The sequence below is a fragment of the Patella vulgata genome, chromosome 4, assembly GCF_932274485.2.
Source record: "Patella vulgata chromosome 4, xgPatVulg1.2, whole genome shotgun sequence".
NCBI lineage: Eukaryota > Metazoa > Mollusca > Gastropoda > Patellidae > Patella > Patella vulgata.
This window is the reverse complement of record NC_065882.2, coordinates 54,278,496-54,299,013: the sequence shown is the minus strand read 5'-3', so window position 1 is coordinate 54,299,013 and position 20,518 is coordinate 54,278,496. Positions and strand designations below refer to the sequence as shown.

At 36.2% G+C, this 20,518-nt stretch overlaps 1 protein-coding gene across 2 annotated transcripts in view; it reads right to left on the bottom strand.

The window, feature by feature from the left end:
• Nucleotides 1-15,198: 15,198 nt before the first annotated feature.
• The window catches only part of LOC126818726 (zwei Ig domain protein zig-8), a 76,281-nt gene continuing 70,961 nt past the window's right edge, over nt 15,199-20,518 (bottom strand). For both annotated transcript variants that reach the window (XM_050546266.2, XM_050546268.2), the window contains one exon: nt 15,199-18,176. In XM_050546266.2, coding sequence (XP_050402223.2) covers nt 18,052-18,176 — 125 coding nt within the window. In that variant the 3' untranslated portion in view covers nt 15,199-18,051. The remainder of the gene's footprint in view (nt 18,177-20,518) is intronic.

Genomic DNA, 20,518 nt, shown 5'->3' with positions numbered 1-20,518 from the left:
TAAAATCTCGACTAGGTGTACATATTGTAATAAATATATGAGAATTGCGTGAAGTTACTACAGTTCGTTGTATTGTAAAACATGGATTTTGTCTCGCGTTAAATTCTCACTTATACTATTATGTTCGTGTGTAGTAATTGCTTTCTTTACCTTTGTGAGTTAAACTGTCTCTGTAGAATAACTGGCAGCCATCTGTCATCAAACAGTTGGCTATATTTAACTCCATTCGTGTAAATTTCAATCATTTCCTCGAATTAGTAATTTCTTGACGTCTTCCAATTGATAAAGACGGGGCCATATAGACCTACCAGATTTCAGGTACATGCATGCATCAAATCTCTTTATAGATACATGTAGATAATTCCAGTATCTTAACCTTTCAATGAAACTTTAAGTGCTCCAATGGTAGGTCTTATGCATACAAGTTTTCAATTGGGGAAATTCCATTTACGACTCTATTTGGATGATTTTAATTTCGTTCTGTTTAATTAATTGGTCACTCGACAACATCTCATGACACGTTTAAGAAAACACCTTCTGGACCCTTGACAATAGCAGAATGCTACCTTTCGCCACTAGACAGTCAATAAAATATCTGGATAAACCAAGCATTTAAAAAGATTTCGCTGAATTGTTTGTGCCGCGAGTTTGGTATATTATTGATATGAGGTCGACCAATCATAATCTGCGCATTACTGAAAGCGTCTTATAATGAAATGTCTTAAGACCGAAACAGCTAGTATTTTAACCCCATAATTTGACATCCCTCGTAGGATATTTTTCGTGAACTTCCAGCGTACTAATATATTGGATCATGCTTTGCGATCCCAACAGCAAAGTACTTGACCAGAGTTTTAATTTTGCTCACTTTGGGAATCACACTTGGTGGTCTATCACACACAACAAAAGGACATCCGTGCCTTGGAATGAATGAGGCGTTAATACTTACAAATTTGACTGTCAAGAACGTATATTGATCTGTAGCAGTTAAGTTATTGTCATATTCGACAACTCTGGTATTTTGGGGAGAAATACCAATGTGCTACTTTAAAAAGACACAATCTTATTGTTTACATTTGACAAAAAGTATCGAAGCTGATGTACTACAATAAATGTAAACCTGAATGTTCCATATTGTAGATACTTATTTCGTAACATCATTTAATAGAAAAAATATAACCATTCATTAGAGATATTGGTTCAATTTCCTTAATTAAAGAATCTGTACACACGTATTGCTCTTTATAGAAATCACGAACCTGTGACTAATAACAGTATCTGATAACTGCGCCTTATCATGCTTTTCCATATAGAGCACTTGTAACTGAAAATGATTACGTTAGTTTTGTCTTTACATACCTCAAGCAACTGAAGGTAAGTATGCGAGTAGCCATTGTCAACTTCTGAAATCCAAGTCTAAGCTATCGTTCTATTCATTTGTGAGCGGCTATAAAGGCGATATATGCGATATATACATGTCAAGTGTCATCGGCAAATTTGATTCTGGGAGCGTGCAGGAAAATATATTATTTTTAGACGATCTTCACTTTTCAAAAACCACCTTTTCTTTTCATATCATTTTCCACCGTCAACTGAATCCTTCTTTCCTGTTGTTATACCGTGAACTAATCAAGCCATCGTTTTAATTAGATTTAACATCGAATATTTTTTATGGATCTTTTGAAAATCAAGCGCCAGGAACATCTTCGTCTAAAAGGGGGGGGGGGGTGGATGGCAGAATGGTTAGCACGTGCGCGCTGTATCATAAGGTCTGTCATTGAGTCAACTGGCGTGGTTTCGATTCCCCGGTTGTACGTGACAAGGACTAGGATCCCCTGTCCAACCTCGTGAGTTTTCTCCGGGTCCTCTGGTTTCCTCCCACTGCTAAACACCCCTACGCGCAAGCGAATTATTGAAATAAAATTGAACCATGTGTTAGTCCCGAAATGACCTAGTTTGTGTCGAGTGGACGTTAAACCCCATCTCTCTCTCTCTCAGCACGTGCGCGCTGTATCATAAGGTCTGTCATTGAGTCAACTGGCGTGGTTTCGATTCCCCGGTTGTACGTGACAAGGACTAGGATCCCCTGTCCAACCTCGTGAGTTTTCTCCGGGTCCTCTGGTTTCCTCCCACTGCTAAACACCCCTACGCGCAAGCGAATTATTGAAATAAAATTGAACCATGTGTTAGTCCCGAAATGACCTAGTTTGTGTCGAGTGGACGTTAAACCCCATCTCTCTCTCTCTCTCTCTCTCTCTCTCTCTTCGTCTAAAATTAAATGCGTGTTTATTGGTTTGATTTTCAATCCCATCATCCGTACAAATTATATATAGTATTACCACATCTGAATTTCGAACCCCCGTTATGTATTTCTTTTTCCGGTATATATTTGTAATATCAGTATTATGTGTTTCAGTACGTCGAAGGATGTCCTCCCTTTGATTGTTAGGTTATTGTTTCTTTTATTACACTTCATCTGTCCAAGCAAGTGAAAATCAGAGGAACTTTGTGACGTTTATTATCGTATATCCTAATATTAATAATTCATTTCTCACAGCATTTATTTCACAGTTGCAGGAAACAGTAAACCCAGGAACAAACCCACGAGGTTGGGCTTCTCATTGTCACTCGGAAAATCAAACGAGCTGTCATTAAAAGTATTATGACATTTAGACACTTACAATCTCGATGTGTCATTTAAGCGCTATAGGAATCACCAGAAAACGGTATTGTCAAAGATAAATCTCTAAAAGGAATATCATTCTAAAGTTGATTTATTTCCGTTCAGTATTTACGTTGACTTAAAATATATGTAATCAGTCCACCGCCATTTTGTTGTACGCGAACATTTATTAGTGGGCCTATTTAAAATCCCATTGAATCGAAGCCGGGGCATTATCTGGCAATCAATCTGGGTACCTATTAGCGTGGATTAGGCCGTTAAGAAATTTGATATTAATTTTAGCGATAAATGCAAATGACGCATCGATACTTTAAGTTAAGCTGCTGGTTCAAGACGCCGGTGATCTGTAAGCTAGCTTAACTTTGTCGTCTAGCTCACTACCTGTCTTCGAATAGTCTTTGGCTCAAAATTGCCGTCTTCAGTGATCTTTAAATTTTACTGTTAAGCAAGTTTTGCTTAGGCAAATTCCTATGAACGCTACACTCTCCTGGCTAAGATATGGCCACATGAACTGCATATTGATTGAAATTGTTTCTCGGCGAACATCGTTTTAACAGCTGTTCTTTAAATATAACGATTAGAGAGAAGTTCATGTAAATTTTAAGTTGTTTATACCTTTGTACATGCTGTTTCATTATAACAATTTTACGAAATCAAGAGAATTCAATCAACAAAACAAATAGACAAGTTATCTTTAAAATGAGTACACGTAGGTCTAACCTTAACCAGGGAATTAAAACACAGATTAGAATTATAGATTCTAACATAAAGATCATTGCAACAGTTACTGGTAAATGCCATAACTAAAGTCGTTTTTGCCTCCACGATGGTGGTTATCTTAGCTGGTGTTTTGATTATCGCGTGCATTGTGACATAAAGCTGTCAATATCGCACATTTTGCTATCAGAAAACAACTAACCCTGTAAACTCGATATCTCTCTAGACAAAGGTCGACACTCATTATATAGATATAGGCAATTCCCTCTTCACAATTAACATAGCATTTACAATAACATCTAGCGTATCACTTAAACGGTTAGTTCGCCCTCCAGTCATTGCTATCTTCCGTTATACCAAATTCAATCTTACTAGTTGAGAACATGTGGTTATTTTTATTCATTAAGTAACAATCTACAACCGGTTTTTTTGAGCAATCTTGTGTCTATTACACTAACGGGCGATCAAATAATTGAGAAGGTTCTGATCTTAAAGTTTGTTATTTTTAATTATTGTGTAATCTGTTTTACTGGTATTCGAATGTTTGCAGCTTAAACTTTTTGTCTAAATAACTCAAATAAGTTTTCTAAAACAAAACTAATAGCCGCCCTAAACTGTAAATATAAAAGAGTGCTAAGGATGGATACATTGTACCAACCTCTTTTAATTGCGATAATAAATCAATATGTATTTGAACATTCTAATCTCTGGGGGAAAGTAACAAAATATATGTATAATGTACTATCCCTACTCGTAGGCTAACTTACTAAAAGTTCAGACAATAGATAATTAAGTTAATGTAATGGAAATAGGACTCATAATGCTGTCTTTGACTCAAAGCTTGGCATAGGATGACCATAAGCGTGTCCTGCTGATAAGTACAACACAATTTTGTAAATCAAAGAAAGGGGGTGTCAGATGTTTTAGAAAGAATACACATAACCAGCCGTCATAAAAAAAACCTACCAATTCTATTACATCAAAAAAAGTTACTTCATGAAGACCTTTTGTACCTCTGCATCTTAACCGCACTGACATATCGACCATATCTTGTCTTTCGGGATGACGATGGCAGATATAACGATTTCTATCATTGGTCAATGATGATAAATTAGCATCGTAAAAGAAAATGAACATTTTATTTACGAGCTCTGTCGAAAGTAAAGGAAAAAAACATGAAAATTCTCATCGAGTGTCTTATTTATATTTCAATTTAAGAGGAACGTATAAAATGCATACAGAATTCTAGTTGCGAATCTTTTTCCTGCGGGAGGAGATTTTTTATTCATTTTTTGATTTCCTGTAGAACTGATTACAAATTTTTCGTGTAGTTTCTTTAGAGTGTCTTCTATTCTTTGGGTTTATTTGTCGGCTTGTTGGCTGGGTATTTCAAGATATGAAGATTGGAGCATATATTGATCAAGAAAATTGTTAGTCACAAGTAATCCCAATATGGCGATAACTCATGATTACAAACGAGACCCAAGATCAGAAATAAAAACCTTTTCTCGCCACCAAGAGTATGTTTGAGACGAGCGTGACGCAAAACAATCTTTTCTTGTTTGGCACGTGAGGCATGGAGGCTGATGAGCACGATGGATGCATGTTGGGGTCAATACTGACACTTTTCTTTTTAACTCAGTGATATACTGATATGACGCGTTTCTCATATTGTTATTGGTTATAGATAAACGAAGGATTTTGTCAAGAGAAAGTTCTATTAAACATTTTATTTCTCTAATAAAAGGCAATTTTATTACCCGGTATATCTTGTGTAAATGCCTCATCTGTTTACGGTCATTACTGAAAGGTTTTCTGTATATTAGCCCAGTTTAGCATGGTGATCAAATTTAGAACATTATATGTATTACTTGAACGTGATTATGCCATTTTGATATTTTGCTGTATATAAGAGAGAGTTATTTAATAAAAGTCTTTGGAAAACCCTTAGTGCTACTGAAGAAACTCGCGTAAAACTCGAGCGCTTACCGCAGTAAATCTTTGAAGGAAAACGGGGGTCGTTGTGGGCAAGAGGTGACGGAATATGCGTTGGCTTCATAAGGTCTGTCACCAATACGCGTTCCTTTTCTCGTTGGTTTTCTTTGGGTTCCCCGCACTACTAAAGATCGCTAGAAATTATTGAAATAAAATGAAATGAATTGATAGAGCGTCAGGAGTCCTGCATCATCGGTGTGCAGCTCAGAGACGCTATTACATTTTGTAAATTATACAGCAACATACAATTCAATACTTTGTCGAATCAGGTCGATAATATGTAGAAATCTGGCTACGTTTTTTTAATCCGATGCCCCTGTACCAAGATTACGATTGTTTAACCTTGTTTTGTATACAACTTGGTTTTGTCATATTCATTAAAATTCGTAATATATTTCTTTTTTGTTATTTTGGCATACCGCACGCCCCCTTCTATTTTCAAATGCATATGGATTCCGGCCATGCAAGCATTAAAGTGACGTTTTGTCATAAGAAGTAACTGAACAACAAACGATTACAATATCAGTCATTATCTAGACCATAATATTTAGATCATTTGTACATGTAATTTCAAGACATTATTTTAAATTATATCTGACAGTATATAATAAAGACGAAGTATAGACATTTAAGTGAGGACTAAAACAACAGTTTAATATTCTACGACATATATTCTGATATTGGGAAACTTCAATGTACCCACACATATGCACCCTTGGTGGGTCAAGGGGTTGGACAACTTGGTATCAGTAATTGTACTTCTAACAATTTAAACTCCCATCGCTATCTTCCACTAGTGTATTGTCGAGTCTCAAATCTGCCCGCCCCCGCCACTCTCCGTTGACCTGTCTGGAAAAATTCATGCTACCTTACGGACCCGGACCCTACGAATGGGACAAATTGTTCACCATTCATCAGGTCGTTCATTGGAAGCAAGGCGGCAAATAATTCACCGATTCCAATGATTTCATCAACAGCAACAACATGGGGAATTCTTTTCGAATATTGAAGTTCCCATCGTTAGCATTCATGTGTCCTATCTGGGGAAATATCACTTCCTGCGGTTGTTCATAAAATCCATCTATCCATTGTTGAACTACAGGTTTGATTGGTGAGTAGCATTGGCGAACTGTCAGAAATTAAGGAAACCACGATAGAGACACTGATAAAGGGAGGTAATAACAGTTTGGGGGATAATCAGGGAATAACCCACCATTGATAGCAATGTTAACGACAATATTAAATCCCCGAAGTTTCCATAATTTCACCGAAAGCTACGACTTACAGCACACCTAGTAGGCCCATTTTGCTCACATTTGGAGGTTTCTTTATGCCTGCCTCGCGATTAAAAGCCTGGTTGAAAACAGAATGCTATCCTTTTCAGAAAACTTAACTATCGCAGTCCGCTTTCTATGAAATACCTACCTCTAAACTTGCGTATATATGTCTTAAGTTTCAAAGATAGGAATATTGTACACGATAAGTGACAGACATTTTGTCTAAAGAACTTGTTTGTCGTGGTCAAGTGTTGAATTATTGTTGTTTTACTGAAGAATCCGAAATTCTGTTTCTAAGGGTCAGGGTTTCGCGGCGAGCCATCCAAGCTGAAGCCGTTTAACCCTTTCAGCCCGTGGGCCTGTTCTATTATTATCTGAAGTAATAGAATCCCGGTATCCCCAATGTGGCCACACATCGTTGACCTAAATCATCTCGGAATATTTGGATACCGCAGCTATTGTGTCATGACCACATTAAAGCTATCCTTGATAAATATACAGCCAACCCCGCCAATCTTAAATAACGGATTGATTAGGGCTGTTGCGATGGCTGTTAAGTTGAAGTTTAACCAATTCTGGTTCATTGACGGATTAGTTGAAGATGTTTTCCAAAGTTATACCAGTGCAACACCAGATCTTTATATCTTTATACACAGAACATTGATGACAGTTCATGACATCTTTCTTTTTTTAGAGATAAGCTCGTGTAATTTGCCGGTGCCTTATCTGTATTTAACTTCGATCTCTGCCCCCCCCCCCCACCGAATGGATAGCACTTGCGCGCTGTATCATAAGGTCTGTCATTGAGTCATCTGGCGTGGTTTTGATTCCCCGGTTGTACGGGACACGGAGTAGGGTCGTCTGTCCAACCTCATGGGTTTTCTCTGGGTCCTCCGGTTTCCTCCCACAGCTAAAGACCCCTGCGCGCAATCGAATTATTGAAATAAAATTGAACCATGTTAGTCCCGAAATGACCTGGTTTGTGTCGAGTTGACGTTATCCCCCTCTCTCTCTCCCTCTTCCCCCCCCCCCCCTCTCTCAGTTGCTAAATATCCGTAAAACAATCAAATTGCTGATTATCAGAACAAGGATAAATATACTTGTTACCTCCCTTTATCTCAAAAATCGTCGTTAATAAAATTCATAATATCTTAAAGGAGAATGCAATAGTAAAAGTTTAATTTTATCATTTACTTAGTTCCTTGTGTAACGGATTTAGGATTTTTTTTTTTTTTTTTTAAGTTTTATTAACAAATAACGTTAAAAAACATTTTCGGATTTCCGTAATTTACGGAAACACCCGACAATTAATAAGCTGAAGCTAAATCACGTGACATGACGTAAGGGGCGACATGTATATTTCAATATGTCATCGGCAGAAAGTGACAGCTTGTCAGATATTTATTTCACCACGGATGTTCTTCCCAATCAGTACGAACCAATTAGAAAGGCGAGCAACAACGGTGACGATAATGGTTCGGACCATTCTACCATTTCTAGCCACGAAGAATGACAAACAGGCACTAAAAACAGCGTAGGCCTACCTTGTCTTATCACCACAGTCCTTGGAGTTGGATTCTCGATAACTTTTCGATTCATTTATTGATGTTCACGCTTCATCGGCAAAAATATATCAGAGAAAAACTATTAAATCCAATAAGTTTACCCTAGCCATATGGTAATACGGTATTACATGACCTAGACTACTCTCTCTGTGCAACAATTGAAAAAAGAGGATCACATACCATACATTAACATAGAACTATCGGTATCGGCGTGTCGTTGAAAAAATATTGTATCACACTCGTTTACCTAAAGATACATTATGGGAGATTTTTATAAGGAGTTAGCCATTCTTGCTATAACAGTTCAAAAATAGATGATGAAAGAAGAATATATTGAAAATTTCAGTCAAATTACTTTATTCTGAACATAGTTATCACCAGTGTAATTTTTGACTAGAAATGGGATTGAATTTCATCTTCACCGATTCTTAGTATGGCCGATCGTTTGATTGACAGGCGTTAACTCCACCTACATAATCTCTGCTGTCTTTTGTCTGCATCCGAATTTGTGTTTTACCTTTTTGGATTTTCATAACAATTGGACAAAATGAGTGAGAGGGTAAATTTTCATTCTTACGTGTATTTTGGGCATGCATTAAATCAATTGAATATAGGACATAATATTATAATACAATTATGATAAATCTATAGGTATATCCTACACCAGTGGCAGTGGCGTCGTGCCTATTGGGGAAATAAAAATATTTTTATTGATATTATTAAGACAGAAGACCTGTCCGTCTGTATTAGTCATCACACGGTCTCCAGGAATTGTATAATTTGTCATTATCTGTGTTTAGTTTATTGCACTTTAAATAGTTTAGATGTCATTTGTTATGGCATCGCTCAACTTCGTACACTCTATCATTTAGCCTCGATCCGGGAGTATGACGTCAACGTAACGGTTAATCTCCGCTCACGACGCCATTTAAAATTAAATCAGTCAACGAAATCCCGTTTAAATCCAAGCTGAATCTAAGCCATCCGTGGGTCCACAGAGTTGATTTTGTGCTTGTTGTGTAAATAAAGATCTAATTTATAATTTCTATGACATCTGAAGCCTAAATAAAGACCTGCAATAATCAGATTTAGCTCTTGCATAAGGTATGTTCAAATCTGACTGACTTCCTACATCTAGGGCTATCTATGATCGACTGCAAAATCATCGACATAGGCCTACGCCTACTACTGACGCGGAAGACGCTTCGAATTGGGGATATTAATTTACATTTAGTATTTAGCTGGCCTACCTAGCTGTGTTGCTTACATGTCGTTGCTATGGTTACATCAGTCATTTCTATTGCTAGATTTTGAAAGCGTGTCGGTTTCACCATAGAACTATGCACAGTTTTAACATTAAAAGATAACATAACTGCTATATCTTGATCGACATAATATTATTATTAATATTGCACTAGTCACGTTCGTAAGCAGATAACTCGAAATGCTCCGAACAAAGAGAAGCGTGTTTTGACATTGCTGTGTCCAGACCATTCTGTGTATTGCCTCGCTTGGAAATTTTAAAAAAAATTGACACGTGCTTCCTGATCTATTGTTTGTGCTATTAGTACATCCCCAAACAACGCAACTGGCCATGTTTATGCTTCCAGTTATAGACAAAATTACGAGATGCAGTGCTCAGTTGCAATAGCCTTCGAAATTCACAACGTCTGTCGTCTTTGACGTCACTCACGGGAAAAAATCAAAACGAGGCTGCAGATATGCACAATTAATGTCAAAATTCGGGTTTTTTGGTATATTTTTCCTTTGTAAAAATACTCAGAATGACTTTTAAAATTTTGCAGGGCTAAAAATATTCTAATCTTAACATTATTTTTCATATTAAAACAACTTTTTGCGATAGTATTCTCCTTTAATGCGTATTTATGGCCCAATAGATCGTTGATTATCAAATCCGTAATTTTTGATGGCATATAGACCTTTTAAATGTCGTTTTATAATTGCATTTATTCAGTTGTATGTAATGTACTTTAAACTCGTATTTGCGTGTTAAGAATCCATATTGAAATATTGGTAAGGTTATAATCTTTCATTTAAAGATACATTATGGGAGATATTTATAGAGAGTTGGCCATTCTTGCTATAACAGTTCAAAAGTAGATGATGAAAGAAGAATATATTGAAAAATTCAGTCAAATTACTTTATTCTGAACATAGTTATCATCGTTGTAATATTTGCCTAGAAATGGTAGCGAAACGGTCTTCACCTTCACTGAACGTTTGATTGACAGGCGTTAACTCCACCTACATATCTCGATTATCAAGTAAAGTTTTCAATGGCATACGGAAACGCTTTACAGCGCCCTCGCTAAGTACACTCTATCTTTTAGCCTCGATCTAACTGACGTATTTTCATCAGGTCACCCCTTATCTGATTTAATCAATTAGTGAAATCCTATTTCAATCCGAGCTGTAGCCGAGCCATCCGTGGGTCTACAGAGTTGATTTTGGTCTTGTTGTTTAAATAAAGATCTAATTTATAATTTCTATAACATCTGAAGCCTAAATTAAGACTTGCAATAATCAGATTTAGCTCTTGCATAATGCATGTTTAAAGGGCCATAGAAAGAAATTGACAACTATAATCTATACTTTACCACTAAATAAAACCGATTTGTTTTAAAGATACGGGTTTTATAGTTTTAATATCGTATCTCCTTAACATTATATAACATGTTTATAATCTTTAGATTCTCCTATATCGTCTACTTGAGATATTCCGACGGCTCCCGGGATAATATTCTTTTGGTATTTTATAATAATGGAAAATATTTCTGTTACCTTCCCATGGGTTCTGCTTTTTACAAATAATTTATACATAATCCCTTTAATAATAGTCAAGGAGAAACTACTTAATGTTTTTAATTTTGCTATACTTATTCTGTCACCCTGGCCTATTATATCGCATTCCAATTGCCAAGGGATCTTTTACGTGCACGCCAATGTATACACGCCACCTCTGTTTTTCGTCCTATCCGAACGACTAGACAGATATCCTTGTCAGGCCCGCCTTCCTGCACGGAAACCGCACCGGAAAATCTCGATTAACTTTCTCGGCCCACTCTGGGAGCGAACCCGTGACCTCCAGTAGGACATTAAATCCCATTTCATTTCATTTTCATATTTTCTGCACCAGTCGTACTATCGAAGATAGGCATACGGTAAGCAGAGTGATATGGACCGTGGTATTTCTTCATCTAAATTCAACTGTGAAGGATTATTTTATGTGGGCGCCAATGTTTACACAGGAGCTTGATTTTTGTCCCATCTACACAACTAGACACTGTTCTTTGCCGGGGGGGGGGGGGCGAATGGTTAGCACGTGCGCGCTGCGCTGTATCATACGGTCTGTCATTGAGTCAACTGGCGGGGTTTCGATTCCTCGGTTATACGTGACAAGGAGTAGGGTCGCCTGTCCAACCTCGTGGGTTTTCTCCGGGTCCTTCGGTTTCCTCCCACTGCTAAAGACCCCTACGCGCAAGCGAATTATTGAAATAAAATTAAACCATTTGTTAGTCCCGATATGACCTAGTTTGTGTCGAGTGGACGTTAAACCCCATTTCTCTCTCTCTCTCCCTCTCTCCTATTTAGTGTAAATGGGTATTAAAAATGACTAAAAGCCAGCATTCTCTCCGAAGCAGTAACGTCTTATGTAAACAATGCACGCGCCATTCAGCCAGTGATTGGCGCCACGTGCTGTGACGGCACGTGTTAAGGCAGTCATCTTTGACAGAGATATTACTACTAGACTCGTAATTCTCTGTGAAACAGATTGATTGTTACTTTGCAATTGTGATCACATTTCTATTTAAATAAGGTAATAGTATTAAATATATTATCATTTATTTGTTTTAAATCGTATTTAACTACGCTGCAAAATCCCGGAGAACTTTCTTGACCAACACCAGGATCGATGTAATAAACATAGTTTTGAGTGGAATATGACCGACAATTTTACGCGACATTACGACATTTTTAATGTCGTGGTGTCGGGTGAAAATGTCGTATTGTCGTTTTAAAATGTCGTGATGTCGGGTTAAGATATCGTGATGTCGGGTTGTCTTCTTACGAAGACAACATCACGACATGATACCAATCGGCCACCATAATGCCGTCATGCCCGGTTCCTGGTCCATATATAGTACGCTCGTACTTTTCATGACTTAATCCACGCTAAAATGTAATCAAACTGAATTTTTAAACATTTACTTAAAGATACATTATGGGAGATAAGATAAAGAGATGGCAGTTCTCGCTATAATAGTTAAAAACTATATGGTGTAACGGAAATCTGCTGAAAATTTCAGTCAAATTGATCCACTATGAGCCGAGAAAAAAGCAGGTGAAATTTTTGCATAGTCTCGGTCATCATTACTAAAATCATTTTATAAACAGCATAGTCTCGATTATCCACTTTTTCTGATTTAATTATCAACGGCCGTTAGCGGCATATAGGAATCTAATCCAGCCAACATCGATGGCTAGCCTTGACATCGAGAGTTTATTATGGTCGTGATAAGTTAATTAATGTCTAATTGATAATTTAGATAACATTTCAGGCCTAAAGAAAGACTTGTAATAAGCAGATTTTGCTCTTGCATAATGCATGTTTAAGAAATGAACGCAAATATTATAGGTGGCGTTGGCTTATCTTGGTGATATTTTATATATTTTCTGCGGGGGATAACGAATGTTGACAAATTTTCAATCCATCATATCTTTGTAATTGGACCATTGTTTTTTTTAAAACGGTATTCCCTTTAGAGACCCAACTTTCACCATACTGTTAAAGTGGCGACTTTATAGGGAAAATTCTCTCAATTCCAAAAATAGTGTCAATCGAGTGAAAATGAGAATTTCGGAGTACAACTGCATAAGATATATCTCAACCAATCATGACAGCTGAAACATCACCCTCCACACAAGTCTCGCTATCCAGCATTCGACTGTGTCGTCAGCTGACGCTCTACACTGGTTGACCTAGAGGTCATTGGTCACGTGATTAACTACATGATGAAAATCGCATCTGTCAGAAAAGTTCCTGGCGTTATAAACACTTGATGAGTTTTAGTCAATTTTAGGGGAAAATGTCATCAATTATTACCGCTCCGAAAGAAAACAGTCTAATTTTGCAGGTTTCGTGTGTAAATGTATTAGGCCCAACGATCGCATTATAAAGGTAAACAGATCCACGTGTATTATATTCTAAAATTAGCACGACGCCATGCGCAGTTCGTATTTCCGACCATTTAACCCTGTAATCTTACGCGAAAGAGTTCCCTGTAATATTTGTAAATACATTGTTACTCATACTGATCAGAGGTGAATTTTCGCTAGGCCGCTACAATCACTGTTAAGGATGACATCGATGCGACTTAATGAGCCAGAAATATTAACTTTTTTCCCCCGACAAATTAAATTCTAAAACATTTTTTTATATGTATTGGAAAAATAAATAAAGGCGTTTGACGTATTTGTAGGTAAAAATTATTTCCTATTTAGTGTGGGGGGTTGGATGGCCGAATGGTTAGCACGTGCGTGCTGTATCATAAAGCCTGTCATTGAGTCAACTGGCGTGATTTCGAATCCTCGGATGTACGTGACAAGGAGTAGGGTCGCCTGTCCAACCTCGTGGGTTTTCTCCGGGTCCTCCGTTTTCCTCCCACTGCTAAAGACCCCTACGCGCAAGCGAATTGTTGAAATAAAATTAAACCATTTGTTAGTCCCGATATGACCTAGTTTGTGTCGAATGGACGTTAAACCCCATTTTTCTATCTCTCTCTCTCTCTCTCTCTCTCTCTCTCTCCTATTTAGTGTAAATGGGTATTAAAATGACTAAAAGGCAGCATTCTCTCCGAAGCAGTAACGTCTTATGTAAACAATGCACGCGCCATTCAGCCAGTGATTGGCGCCACGTGCTGTGACGGCACGTGTTAAGGCAGTCATCTTTGACAGAGATATTACTACTAGACTCGTAATTCTCAGTGAAACAGATTGATTGTTACTTTGCAATTGGGATCACATTTCTATTTAAATAAGGTAATAGTATTAAATATATTATCATTTATTTGTTTTAAATCGTATTGTTTATCATTGTCCATCAACACAAAGAATCTTGGTGGCGTAGTCAAGGCAAGTGAAGACAACTCTGTTTGGCAGATTGCTGAAAGACATTTATTACTTAAAATACGTCACGATTCTACACACACCACCTCAGCTGTTGGGACTGGCAGAACTGTGACATGGCCGAATTCCGTATGGCCACAGATCACTAAAGTTTTGCCCATTGACTTTAATGTTAATTCTCGCCTCTTAGACCGGCTCTTAACTTTTTCCCAAATTTTCGTTGGGTAGGACGCTTTCTACCACAGATGGAGCAACATGTGGCAACCTCTTGCCCAAAAGCACGTATGGGGTTCACCATGGAAAACTTGAGATACACAAGCTGGAAGTAGAGACAAATAACATGCAATTTTTGACCCTACATTTCAACCTAACCTCTCAACTCTTGTATCCTTCCGCCTCAAAATCATGAATATTCGCCAAAACCTGGCAGAAAATGTATTTTCAAACCCTTTTCTTCGATTCTACACCAAAAAGTCAACAAAAATCGCCATGCAAAAGGGGGAAAAGGGAAAGGGAGAGAAAGACTAAAAATAACTCTGGCCTAGAATTATTTGGTGAGCTGTGTCCGTATCACTTGATTGCGATTCTGTCATTCGGGACGTTCCGGACTGACAATCCAGCGCCCCCTATGTGTCGGGTTTGGCCGCGACTCGAATCCTCAAACATATAATTTGGTCCGTAATTGTGATGGCCAGATGAAGGTCGAGATCTTTTTTGGCATGAAATGAACTGAATCGTATAAGAACAATGCATATCACAGGTTTTTTTTATATATATATTAAAAAAAGATAATTTTATTACAGTTATGTCTTTGTAGGCCTATATACAAACAATATTTGTGGTGAAGAAATTCTGTACATATATAAAATAATGTGTTTATAACAATGATGGTATATGGACACTATTTTACAAACAATGACAATAATAGATAACAACATTTTGATTCTTTTCAAAGGCTACAATGTAAATGTATGCCCCGTAAGAAATGATTAAGAAAATAATGACATTGTTCAATAGAAACAAGTTTGAGTTTGAATCAAAGAATCGTTACTTTAAAAAATACAGCCACCCACAAATTATCGACAAATCTTTAACTTAACTTGTTTCAAGATTATTGTCCTTAAAATGAATATAATAATATGATTGTTTGAACAGTGAGTAAAGAACGTCATTCCGCGGCAAAAAAGTATCTAAAACAACCTTCAAAATATTGATCTGATTTTTATTTAGATAAGTAATGCAGCAAGCGTTCGTTTTATCGAAAGCCAGATTGTTTGCTATTATTAGTATTTTTTAATATCTGGGTCGACAGTGAAACACTAAATCGGTTATGGCTTCGTCTTTAGACTTGAACTTTTCACAAGAAATAAAATAGGACTTAACCATTTCAAGAAAGACAGGTTGTCATCCCCAGGGGCGGATCTAGAAATTTTTGTAGGAGGTGGTTTGCCAGGTTCCTGTTAAGGAAATTTGACAGTTGACAATGCATGATGCCATCATCGTCTCCAAATTACGTAGGCATGCATACACACTGAGTGTTTTAAAGAGAAACCCAACATTCCGTTGGACGTCAAATTTTATTAAGATAATACGATCACATTGTGATTCAATTTCATTGATGCAAAGCATTAATTGTGATATCACATATGTCCATATCAATCATTATCTCACGCTTTGAATGTCCACCCCATCTTACCATATGATGATAAAGGATAAAGCACAGGACCTTGACACTTTTCTCATGAAAGTGTTGTTTTACAAAAAAGAATTATGTAGCTAATCCCCCCTCCCTCCCCCTGGATCCCACAAAACAAAGTCGCATACAAAAAATCCAACCAAAACGACAATCTTATTTTGAGCTTAAATAAAATGGTATGGGTTATTTTTCAGTACAGTATAATGTAAACTCTCATTTTAAAAATACTTTTAAGCGTATTTTTTAATACGCTTAAAAGTAAGTATTTGCTGTGATTTGAAGAGATATGTACTTTGTAATCCAAAGCAAATACGATAAGTGAATTACAGTAGTATAGCAATGGCATCATGTTCTATCAATATATCGTACAAGTAATCAGGGACGCATCTAAGTAAAGGACAGATTTTTACGTGTAAAGGTTAATTACACATAGAAAAACTCATTCTATCAAAGTACGTCTTGTCTGGAAATCTAAATAGATTCATCAAAGCCTTGCACACAGATCTATTATACGGCTATAGAACAGTGCTGCTGTCATTGTGTGGAAATTTTAACAGGTAGACAGTATTCAAATTGCAAAAGCACACATACAAGATTAAAGGGTGGGATACAACCTCGAACTATAATTCTAGGTCAAATTTCTCCCCATTAGATCTGTAAAATTGTAGATTCTAGGACAGAACCGATGTTCTTGTTACACATGTGTATATTACAGAAAACCTGAGACCGTATCCACGAAAATACAAGCTAACATACTTTAAGGATGCAGCTTATTCATTAGCCGTATGTTATATTCCAGACACATTATTTTAGATATTATTCAATCAAATGGTCATATCCATATCAGTTTAAGTTTGGCCGCTGATCGGATAAAACATTTTCTGCGATATCATGCGAGGTGGAAGGGGACGTAAACCTCTATTAGTATCAGTTAATACCTTAAAATGTTTTACAATTGGTTTCCATTTTTCTGTGCAGTTACTTAGAATGCGCTGTGTATAAATGATAACAACGAACTATTTAATTTAAAAATGTAGGTAAAAACGGTGCGAAAGACAAAATGAACATTGATGTAACATTTGACATAGGCTAATAAAGTAGATAAATCATTTTTCTTGGCGGAAGTTTTGTTTATCTAATATGTCCATTTAATACAATATTGCTCATAATAATCCAATGACCTATAGTCTGGTTTAGCTACCATGGGAGTTCGGTTTATGACTATTTTATGGGAATGGGAAAAGACACCAAACAATTCGATGTTTTAGTACATTTTTTAAATACAAATTTATATCAAAATTTAACCCTGGCATTGTGGGGCTTCACTATTTAATGTGTTTATCATCATAAAAATGTTATACGACCAAAATGAAACCGATGATTTTTTAAAAAAAACCTGTTCTATTTAAGAGGAAGTAATATAGTTTGTATTGGAACCAAACGCGACGTTCAACTCACATACATTTGAACACAATTAAAAAAGACTAAATAATTAGCTAGAATGGCTAGAGATATACATGTATAATGGTGACGTCAAATAATCAGATGAAGAATGCACTCCCTCGCGGTCCCATTTCTTTTCTATAACCTCGCAGCACCACCCATCCGTTCTTTGTTTCACTGTCACGAAAACACCAAATTAGGATTATCACATGTTCGGATGAATATATAAAGTGCAAACATCGTAAACTTTGGAATGCTTCTTAAAAATATTACATGTAATGGTGATAAGAATGAGGGAAACTATTGGTGATTATCTGTACAAATGTGTGTATGAATATAATGTACAATAAAACATATTATTTTACAAATGTATCGTATAAGTGGAAATATTTAAAATATTACAGTACAATGTATAAAGTGTATGATTAAAAACAGAAAAAGCTTCTCGTATACTCGCTGCTGCCTTTTCCGTTTATATTGCATTGACAAATAAATTAATGTTAAAACATTTGATAATTACACACGCACTCATAATATGTCACCAGTAAATTGATATAGTAATAAAACATCTAACACTAAAGTCACCAGTAACACACATAATGATAGTTTAAGTTTCACAGTGGTCCCAGTCATTTCTTCTACTGTCGATGTACCTGAAATACATAAAAAGGGAGAATATTTGAGAAGTACCTCAATAAATGGTCTTTAATCGTTATTAAGAGAATAACTCAAGGTCAAATAAAGCTATAATTACAAACCATGCTTTCATAGTAGCCCACTGTGATTTCCTGCCAAAAACAGCGAGTTTCCATATCATGATCAATGTCAAATCCGAATGCCTCAGTGCGGAACTGAATCATAACAACAAAAAATGTGGATATTATAGAGAACTCAGCAGATAAACCTACTCTAGGACTGATTAGCACAAACGGAATTGTCTACGATATGCTTATCAGTAATAAAATACACTACTCAGTTGACTAAAACCAAAGTTATTGGTACTTTTGGTTTACCTGTAATATTTCCGTGCGGAGAAATTACATGTTATAGATGTTAAAAACTAATGTTGTACATGTTGTATTTTATCACTGAACAATCTATTCCACAAGATATTGTATTGAGCGAAATCTCATAGGGGGTATCGCTTTAAGGGTTTTTTTTTTAAAATTATAACTGAGTTCCATTTATTTCCTTTCCTGTGAGAATGCCATTGGGTAGTACATTAAAAATCTTTTTGTGTAATATGCCAATAATCACCGATACAGTAAAAATCCGGGACAAAACTAATGCCCTTTTCTGATCTTTATCGACTAATCTAATATATAAAAAAAGACTGGTCTACGATTCTCTACATGGTCGTAAGATTACGAATTAACTATCAATATAAGTATGCATTTTAGATGTATAAAATTGTATTCGTAGTTGTTGAGGAATGTATAAAGCATAATGTCCAACTTTAGTCATGTTTTAGGATGTTCGGTTAATCACTGTAATCTAAATAAACAAAACAAACTAATATTTGTTTTTCCAGGAACAAAATTTGCATTACAACAAATAAATTAATAATACACATCTTGACATGAAGAAATTAAACTCAAAATGACTGTTCAATTGTTTTATTTCCTAAGATTGAAAACAGGCCTGACGTCAAAGTTGAGGGCTGGAATTAATTAGATTTTCTGTTTAAATAATTGACAGTTCAAATGTTTTATTGTTATTTCAAACATTTATGATTTTTAAATATTTAATTTTCATAGAAAGTCGCCGGCATCATAGCAATTTTCCTTTCAAAGTTTCATCAATGAAAAATCTGGGTCACACCAATTTTGGCCACATATTAAATTATTGTTCTCCATTTTTATAACCGAAGGCCAATAAATTTTCAACTATTTGGAGGTTATATTAGATAAGCAGCGTTTAGTCGCATTTTCATATTTTCCTCTGACCAATTTTAGACCGTATCTTTTTGGGGCCGAACTGAGTACACTGTAGATAATTTAGTGGTGCCGTTATTTTTCTGAACTCACGTTTAAGAGATGTCCCCAGATTTTCACATGACAATAAACAGGCAGCTGTGGGAGAGCTTCGACGCTCATGATTTTGTTTTGGATTGATATGTTGCGTTGCCTCATTTCTATCAGTGATAGATCAAGTTCTATACGGTTAAAGTTTTGTTTCCTTGGAAAAATTATACGGAAGACGGTTAAATTACTACTTTTAGATAACCATTTCGTATTGTGGAACTCAAGCTCGGTTATATGTCAATACTGTCTTTATCTTTAGACATATAATTTTCAACAAAGACAGATTGTCACCCCACAACACTGCTAATATATGAAGCTAACCCAAATCAGAGGTCTAGTCATTTTAAAATCAAAATTCAAAATACGTAAAACTGGTATAATTCACTCCCGTAATCGGATTCATAAACATTGGAAAATTCTCCCGTAGGGAAAAATCGTACAGATGATTAACAGTTAAGATGATTTAGGTAGACCTAGTCCACGACTGGACATAAATTCTGTAGACGTGGATTATTGGATTTGAGCACCTCCTGAGACGGCATGGTAATAATGTCAATAATTTGACTATTACGTGTTGACCAATATCAATGAAGGAAGAGTTATAAAGTCTTGTTTGTACAGGAGATGAACGTAATATTTGTATTGTCTTATACTATAAACATCATCGATATTAGTATAACCCTTTAAATCCAACAATTTTGATTACTATATCCACAAAGGCTTTACTTAACAATATAGCAATTAATATGCCTGGATTTAAAGTATTCCATCCAGATTTAACCCACGTGTGAGGTAACTACACCCCGTAAGACATTTTTGTGCATGTTAATGGGTTTTTTACCCTAGAATAAATATCTTATTGTTCGATTAAATATATTAAAATTTAATACGCCCCTTTGAATGATGAGTTGTGTAAGGCCATATCTGACCCGATTTGACTTCCGTAGATCCTTACGTACTGAACGAACTCA